Source organism: Grammomys surdaster, unplaced genomic scaffold (genome assembly GCF_004785775.1).
Source record: "Grammomys surdaster isolate TR1022 unplaced genomic scaffold, NIH_TR_1.0 134, whole genome shotgun sequence".
Taxonomy (NCBI): Eukaryota; Metazoa; Chordata; class Mammalia; order Rodentia; family Muridae; genus Grammomys; species Grammomys surdaster.
The window spans coordinates 4,499,020-4,508,366 of record NW_021604592.1 but is presented as its reverse complement, the minus strand read 5'-3'; the positions used below and the strand labels follow the sequence as shown (position 1 = coordinate 4,508,366).

The window sequence follows — 9,347 nt, the reverse complement described above, 5'->3', positions numbered from 1 at the left end:
TCTTGGCAAGACCTTCCCATTAGATAGTGTAATAATGGCACCAAATCATGGGAGTAACCAACTGCTTTGTGACTGGATTTAAAGCCTACCCCATGAGATGAATCCCATACCTGATACCCTCACTGGACCAAGAGCCTATAGCTACTACACAAGCCATAGGCATTAGAGGTAAATCTTTCTATTATTATTATTTTGCTAAATAGATATAGTATTGGACAATTCCTAATGGCTTATCTTTACATTTAGATACTTTATCTCTCAACCCTCATCAGAGAAGCTTTTGTTTACAGTAAAGGTAGATGGTGATTAATGTGAAGACCTACAACTTGTCAAAGTACCAGAAATAGTAAACTACAGAACACTCATCCTTCATCCATCACCTCCTCCTAATGCTCAGTTATCACTGTAATAGAAAGGGATGGGAAGAGTGTAAGAATCAGAGATAGTAGATGACAATGAAACTGTATCTTTGGACAGCAGGACAGCTGCACGTATGAATTTACAGCAGTCGATACAGCATGCACAGAATCTATGTAAGCTTAAGTTATGCCAAATCCCAGCATGGAGATGAGTGTTAGGCATAAAGTCCTACCCCTAACCACTGAGCTATCAGCAACTGTTAGCAGCTGGGAGAATTTAAGAATGCAGCCCCTGGTAAGTTGACTATGTGTGGGTTTCCACCCACACATCCAAGAATATTTGGGTGGCAAAATTTGGTATTGGTGGGTTTAAAATAACTTTTAAAAGGACACAAAGTTGGGTGGGTATGAAAGGAGAGGTAGAGCTAGATATGGAAAGAGTTGGGGAGGGGCACATGTCAATCAAAATACATTGTATGAAAGTCTCAAATAAGTCATAACAAATTAAAAATACAAAGTAATTTTTAAGTTATATGTAGATGAGACCATCTCCTTTAACATAAAGCTATGTATCAGAGAAGCTGTGTAGACATATGGCATCTTCACATTATCTACGAACCCATTTGCTGACTCACCTATAAACTCATCTGGAGCACATTATGATGAAGAACGAATGTCTCTGCTCTCTCATTTGGAATAACTAAGGTAATAGTTACTGAATAGTCAATAAAGTTAAAGACCAGCAGCTGGAACAGATAAGCAGTATCCTGGGAGCTATAGCATGCCTAGTACCTCCAATCACTTCTTGAGTATAAGTATGTATTAGGTATCTGGAGACTAGACCAGAGAGTTGCAATAGCTGTCATAGGTAATTCACTAACATTGAGTAAGAATTCAATTACCCACTAAAAGCAATGAGGAATGTGAGTGAGTTGCAGATAACCTATCCATTCTTTACAAATAACCCACAAGATGACTTGTACTTAAAATGAACTGGAACAGGGAAAAAAAAGTTTGTCGGCTTTGTTTTTGATAGCGAATAAAACATTCCACATTTGCCTAGAAAAATATGTACTAGAACAAATTCTCTTGAGTTTCCCCATTTATACAGTGCTTACATAAAAATGTGCAGATATTTTACAATGTGGACAGTTTACACCCATGACACTCAGAGGCTGCAGTGAAAGAAGTGGTGTTCATCTTCTCTGTAGCATCCAGACCTGTTGCTTTGTCTCTATAAATTAGTTCTTCCGAAGCTGGGCAACATGTCAGTACCAGCAATTGTGGCTACAATGGCTGAATGCCATGGAACCCTGTGTGCTGCTATTATCAATTCTCCCATAGAAAAGTGTGCCACTATATTTTAATTTATTAACCTTAACCAGGGCAGTAGTGCGTTTCAGAAGACTTGTGCATCCACAATGACAACTGTAAAGTTGAGAAATGGATAACTGAAGAACACAAGCAAAATGGCACAGTGTGGTCGTGGTAGGATGGGCGACATCTGAAAATATCCCCTCACTTCCATAAATGTGTTACTACAAGGTTTTCTGTCAAAATGAAGTGCTCGCCTTAAAAGATCATAGCAAAGAAAGCAGTAGAAAATAAAGTTCTAGGAGAGAGTTTAATGTAGGGAAGGGAAACCACATGAAAAGTGAAAATCAAGAGTTACTTTTGTATTTGCTCTATTTCTAGACATTTTAATATAGCACCTATACTTTATATGAAGATTAAAAAACACAGTAGTAGTTAGGCCTACTTTTTTAGGCCTAACAAATTTCAAAACAGCCAGCTGAAGGAGAATCAAATGCTTATTTCCTGGACTAAATCCAATCTCTCAAACTGAGCAAAAAGAATTTGAGATAAGAAAATGACTTGCCAAAGAAAACAGTGAACGCTGTCTTGTGCTCTGCAAGACAAGTTATGCTATCAAGAATAAAAGTCAGAGGACTGGCTAGGCTTCTTGAAACAAACTTTGCTAATACTCGTTGATACGGGGATGAATGGAGAAACCAGGATCCTTTGTGTATGGGAAAGAGGAACTTCCCCAATACGTTGTTGTTCACATGTTCAAAAATGTGTAAGGAAGTCTTATTTCCAAGGAAATGTCCATGGTTAAATTTTCTTGCTTTATGACTATCAAGGTATTGGGGAAAGTCCTGAGGTGTGGGGAGCGGTAGAAATAAAAACTCAAGTTGAGATTTTGTGGACAAAGTTAGAACGCAGGTTAAAATTTTGTGGAAGACTTAAAGAAGTTGGGATTAAGAAGAGCATTATGATAATGGCACTTTTTAATCTTCGAGTCTAAAGAAAACAGACAACAATGGGTGAAAGCTGTACTGAGGTAAGACCCAAAGATTTCTTAAGAAGGAAAAAAAGCAGACAATTCAAAGAAGCTCAGGATAGGAAATGTGTTTGAAATGACTGGAACTCAGTCGGTCGGTCTCTCCTCACAGGTTCTGAAACACAAACCAGTCCCACTGCTTTTTTTTGCTTCTCTCACATATGTTTTCAAACCAGTTCAGTGGTATGTGAGAGCTGGCATTTTGAGTTTAGAAAAAGAAATGTTCATTCTAATTCTGTGCCCATTTTAAAATGAAAATAGAATGACATCACTTTCCCCTTCCCCCGAGCCCCACCCAGGTATCCTCCCTCAAACCCCTCCTTTGCCACCTCCCAACACACACACACATTCTCAAAATAGTTTTAATTGTTTTTTTTTTTTTTGGCTTTTTTGTTTGTGGTTGTTTGCGTGTGTAGAATAGAATCCAAGACCTTGCACACATTAAACAGGCCTTCTCTGGTCTAGGTCCAAGCTGGCTTCTTGGATTTTACCAACAGGCCTGTATAGAATTATATAATATTAGCAGTCTGGGTATTTTAGCTTCATCGACTAAAACAATGGGTTTGGCAAGATCGATAGTCTGATCACTAAGAGAGAGAATGTGTTCCAAACTCACTGACATAGATTTGAGAATTGTCTAAGGCTGTGAATTAAAAGTTTTTGAAAAATTGGGCTTAGATACAATGACTGAAAAAATACTTCAATACTTGATCCTCTAGACAAAGAAATATATAACAGAGCACAGGCAAAGGCAGTGAAATGAGAGACAGGACTTGGGTACTCACTGTGCATCAAGTACACGGTTTTCTCTCTACATTTTTAAAGTAGGTCTAAAAAACTGTCCCAACTACTACTATATAACCTCCGTGAAACAGTGATTTCACTTTTACAGATGAGGAACCTGAGACAGAGAAGCAATTCCCCGATGAATTTAAACTGTCTAACTGGAACTTCAACCTTGAACCAACCGCAGCCTATGTTTTTGCATAAGAAAGATTTCATGTGTGAAAATGTCAGGGCTGAATCATTTCTCAAGAACTTGTGTTTTCGGATGTCACCGTGCTTTCAGTTAGTAGGAAATGCATTTTTAATAAATCGTAAACGGACTTATCTTCCAGGTTTGTCAGTCCCGTGGTTCAAAAATTTCTTGTACTTCTAATGATGCCTTTTACAAACCTATTATTTTATAACGTTTTGCCATTTTTAAGGATTAATTTTTACGTTAAAATTAAGATTTGTTCAATTTGAAATATCCATATACTAGGTGAGGACTCCCAAGAGTACTCGAACATTCTCCTCCGTTGTAGTCTTGTTCCTTAACACTCAATTTCATTATGGGCATTTTGGGCAGCTTTACAACTTTGTTTTCAGTTCGTTGGTAATGGTTTACCAATGTATTGAGAGCAATCAGAAATTTACCAGTTCATCATAAAGGTTGATTATGCAACTGTTTAACTGGAACTAAGTAGTTAGCAAACATCGTTAGTACAATTTATGTGATAAATTGTATGCTTAATGTTAACAGTAAGATGTACATTTTGTAGAATTCGTTGTAATCTGATTATCATTTCTGTATTCCAATTTTTTAAACTAGAGCTTTTTAGTTGTTCATTCAACCACATTATTTGGTACTAATCTTTAATACTATGAAACACAGTAATGAATTCTCATTATTTACTTGTGCTGGGAATACAACTCAGCTGGCTGAGTATGCACCAGGCCCTAGGTCCCAGCACCCAGAATACAGAACCATGAAATTAACTCGGAAGGAAAAAAGAGGTAAAATATATTCCTATACGACATTCAATACATTCAAACGTGTGTATTTATTTTGAATTAAAGAGACAACAAGGTGTTTCGAATTTGAGACAGAGAAAGATGGAGAGGAGTAGTTTCCAATTCACAAGGCAAGAAAAAAAAATGGTATTCAGGGATCGTTGGAGCTTAAAAACTACACACACCTATCCCACGAGATCCGCCAGGCGGGTGGTGGACGTCTTTTGGGAGTCTGTTTTTGACATCTATGAAGATGTCTTTCCTGATCTCAGCAAATGTCTGTTCCTCCACATTCCGGTGGCGGCCAGTACTAAGTTCGAGAAACTCGAGGCACCTGCGGCTCTGATAGAAACCCTGCCGGCCGACCTTTCTCTCCAGCTAATCTAGACCTTCCTGACAGGCGGCCTGAGAGTCTCACTTCGGTGCCTGACAACCACTGGCCACACATATCAGACGCTCCGCAAAGGTGAGGGTTACAGCAAGGGGGACGTCTGGCTCGATAGTGCCGGAGACCCTCCAGCTTTGCCTCGGTCTGAGTCTGCGCACGCGCGACGTGGTCATGGGGGCGGGGCGAAGTCCTAACCTACAACAAGACCTCAACCCGGCTGAGCCTTGCCGCTCCCGGAAGGAGGCGGGGCCTGGAGCAGACACGCCCCGGCGCGCAGCAAGCGAGGGGGTGTCCGGCCTTGCCGAGTTTCCGGCGCGCTCCCCCGCGTCCCGCGTCCCGTGGTCTCGTCCGCCCCCGCTGCCATGTTGGATTGTGCGGCTACTGCCGCCGCCGCCGCTGCCGCCGCCGCCAGAGGACTGGAGGAGTAGGGAGTTTAGCGCAGCCGCCGGAGTGTGAGGACAACGACCATCCGGTCCGAGCCGAGCCGGGCGAGAGTCCGAAGCTTCCCTGTCGGCGCGCGGCCCGAGGGCGCCCGCCGTCAGCTCCTTCCCTCGGCCTCCGCGCGCCGGAGGAGCGACGGGATGCTGCGTCTGTGACTGCCGGCTCGCGCCCCTGTCACCCAGAGTGGGACCGAGTGCTCGCCCACCGCCAGAAGAGAAGACCCTGGACCCTCCACCCCACCGGCTACACCATGAGCTCGGGCCAGCAGCCCCCGCGGAGGGTCACCAATGTGGGCTCCCTGCTGCTCACCCCGCAAGAGAACGAGTCTCTCTTCTCCTTCCTCGGCAAGAAATGTGTGGTCAGTGTCCGAGACCCCTGTAGCCAACCCCCAACGTCTCCTGGCTGATTTGGGCTGGGGGACTCGATAGTTGGAGGGAGAAGGGGGCGGGCTCGGAACGGCTGGGGTGCTGCTGCGGGCCAGGCCGCCAGTCTCCCGGGCCATGGTGCTAGCCGCACTCTGCTTCCCGGGTGCAGGCCTGCCCGGCCGGGAGCCACCTCCCCCAGCTGCTTGAGAACAAGGGAGTGTCACCTCAGTAGGCCTGCCCAGAAGCCCAGGTCGGCCGGGCCGGGTCCATGCCCTTGCTGCAGGTTCAAACTTTCCTCTAGACCACAAGAGGATTTTCTTCGTGCATCAACAGCTTAATCTCAGGACAGGATCCCAGCATTGGCCCTTGCTTTACTTCCTACTTCTGGATCTGGGTTATCTTCCTTAACAATGCTAGAGGTTTTAGGAGTGAATAGATGAGAAAAGAAGCAAATCGGATTTTCGGTCCCCCTTGAGGATTTCAGAAGATAAAGTGGCGTGCAGGTTCATGGACACTTGGGATCAGAGCAAGGGCAGGAAACGCGCCTGCTTCCCATTGCAAAGGAATGGGGTTTATTTCTCCAGCAGAAAACTAGGCCTAGTTTTTGCTCTCCGCCCCACTGTTTTTTTTTTTCCTCCCTTGCGTTGGTGGGGGGGGGGGGGGGTTGCTGTTCTCTCCGAAGCCGTGAGTAGGGAAGCGGCAGTTCCTAATAGTTCATGGCCTTTGTGATCAAAAGTAGTTCTGAATTTGGTACTGGGAGGCCCATCCCAACCCCCAGATGGCGGATTGGGAGCGAGCAAATCTGTGGGAAGGGGAATGGGTGTTGTTGACGGAAGCATTCATTACATTGGCTGTAGGCATTTCTAAGGGTGGAAGGTTCTCCCTGGTGAAGGCCTTATCTTGATCTTTCTGAGGTGACTGAGTTGAAAGGGGAATTGTTGAAATGCTGGCTGGCTCCCTTTCTGCCATCTGTTTGTTAGCTCTTTCAGAGAATGTGCCTCTGGAACCCAGGAAACACCCAGAGAAGTTTGAGCCGAGCAGAATCCTTTCATATCTTCACTTGGCAATGTTAGATATGTCAAAATCAGACTACACCTGCTGAAGACGTTAAGAGTAGACAATTTCTGGAAAGTTACCAGATTAATTGTTAACTTTATGAGCTTACTGTTCATATCTACTTTTGGAAACTAAATCATTCCACTGGACTTAAGGTGTATTTCTTGTTCTAAAATTTAGACTTTAAAGAACACTGCGTTCAGTGACTAGAAGTAGAAAATAGTGGTTCAAAAAAGGAGAAAAAAGAATTCGGGAGAAAACTTTAAAGATACACCAAGTGCTGCTGCTTCTGTAGTTCTTTAAACGAATGAGGAAATGGAGCTCTTGGCCCCAAGTCACACAGTAATTTAGGAATGTAACTGGAACTATATGCCCAGTTACTCTGTACTTTCCACTACATCATGTTGTTTTGTGAAGATGTTTTCCCCTTATTGATTTGTCTCTCAAAGCGGTGTTAAAGGAATAACTACTCCATTTTTTACATAAAACTAATATAATCAAAATGTAAGTTTCTTAAAGCAGCATTAATTTTTGCATGTTTTTCAGTTCAGGAAAATCTCCAGCTTTTTAAATATGAGCTGCCTGCAAGCAGGGTAGAGGTCAGCTTTGCTGGTTTAGTACTTTTAGTATACAGCCTACCAAACATTAAGTAGCTTACTGTGTTCACATACCAGGCCCATGAACTTCAGGCATGGCAGACATTCATTCGTGTTCTAGTATATTCATTGCTCAGAGCTTAACTGCAGTGTTTACCCAGGGTTTCAAGGAAGTGACAGATGTGGGAGTATATTTCGATAAACAAAGATAGCATGGCTCACAGTAAGCAGAAGTGGGTTACCGAATCGGTCACCAGTAGTCAGTGCTCGGTTTCTTTACATCATATATTATTAATCAGCTTTACCTTTTGAATTGCAGTAACTTAAAACCACATAGTTGTTGCCTTCTCTTGTGAAAATTAACTGTAAACTATGAGCGTTTGGTTCAATAGAGAACAACGTAAAGTTGGTGTTTTGGAATAATCTTTATCGGCTTTGCTGTCTGTTTTTTTTGTTGTTTTGTTCTGTTTTGTAGTTGAAAACAACAGTGAAATGCATTCTTATAAATCGAGCAATAAATTTACAGGTCAGACCAAATATAGTAAGCAGATACATTCAGAGCTCTATCTACAAAGTTAAGAAATGAAACCATTATATGGTGCCAGATTTTAACAAGTTTTCATTCCTCCTTTCATTGAAAAAACATGCATTGGGTAATTGAATGTTGAGGTCAGAAATCAAGATTGATGCTTGCCCTCAAGGAACTTGATGTCTGAAGAGGGAAACAACATGTAAATTGATGAGTCAGTCAGTCCTTCACAAGACAGATGAGATAGCTTTGTAGTCTAGTCAGGCAATGTGGGTTCAAGCTCAGGGTCACTTTGAACAAGCCCCTTAAACTTCCTCTTTATCTTTGCTTTTCCTACCTGTAACATTAGAATGCTGTTTCATGCAGTGGCTGTGCTGGTTGGGAGTATATATAAATATCTGAGAACTTGTTAGAAATGGATGGAGAACTATTGAGTGATGAAAGAGTAAAGGAAAGTTTGATAGAATGGGCAACATCTGAACAGGACTTAACAGGTGCTAACTAGGTTGATAAATGATAGGAAAGGACTTGGAAAATTAGAATTTGTTAGGGAACAGGGATTGTTGCCTATACTTTCACACGTACGTACGTACGTATGTATGTATGTGAATCATTGGAGAAATTCTAGACATGTAGATTCAATTCCTTGATAATTAGGTTTCCTAGGTCTGAGGTAGAGCTTGATCATTTCTTTTTGTTTTTAATCAAGGTTAGTGGGAACATTTGAATGTATATTATAGTTTGAGAGTAGAAGTTCATTTCTGTGGATAATTCTAGAATTGTCACATTGGAAACATTTGTCACATTGGCAGATAGAGACTTTCTTTTGATCAAGTTTGTGTTTTGTGAGTTAAAGTTAAAACAAGTTCTTTTAGTGCGGCATTTCTTTGTCTTATGATGTCAGGGTACGTTTCATAAGTTAGGTACAGTTGAGGAAGCACTGTTAGTGGGAGCCACATAGAGAGCAGGGTTCACCTTGACAGCGTACCTGGGAGAAGATGAAGGCAGTAGAGAAATGACCTATGGCTGGTGAGAGGGATGACAAAGGAGATCCTGCAGGTGTTTGTAGACGCCCCCATAAAATAATAATGAGCCTGAACTAAAACAGTTTATAGGTAGAGGATTCAAAAGACTCCTAGAATGATTAAGTCCCACTTAGATGTCGAAGGTAAGGTAAGGGAATTGCAGTAGAGGCAGACATTAAAGGAGGGCAGAGAAGTATGTAGACACATTTCTCATATTCTGTAAATAATTGGTTTCATGGAAGAAGTGACTCTTAGAAATCTGTTGCTATGGTATAGTTTTAATAAATAGACATTATGGAAATTTGGATTTCATTTAGAGTTAAACATAGTAAGTGAATATGTGTTACAACTTGCGTGGAGTTAATAGTTCTAATGGCATCATTATTATCAAGCGTAGTCCCATAAACTTAAAGAGCAAGATTCACTCACTGTACAGTACTACTGACTTTCAGGTAGGGTGGTGTAAGA

General features: G+C 42.0%; 1 protein-coding gene across 1 annotated transcript in view; it reads left to right on the top strand.

Moving 5' to 3' along the window:
* Nucleotides 1-5,202: 5,202 nt before the first annotated feature.
* Nucleotides 5,203-9,347, top strand: part of Wasl (WASP like actin nucleation promoting factor) — a 55,849-nt gene continuing 51,704 nt past the window's right edge. The window contains exon 1 of the mRNA XM_028762567.1: nucleotides 5,203-5,666. Coding sequence (XP_028618400.1) covers nucleotides 5,559-5,666 — 108 coding nt within the window. The 5' untranslated portion in view covers nucleotides 5,203-5,558. The remainder of the gene's footprint in view (nucleotides 5,667-9,347) is intronic.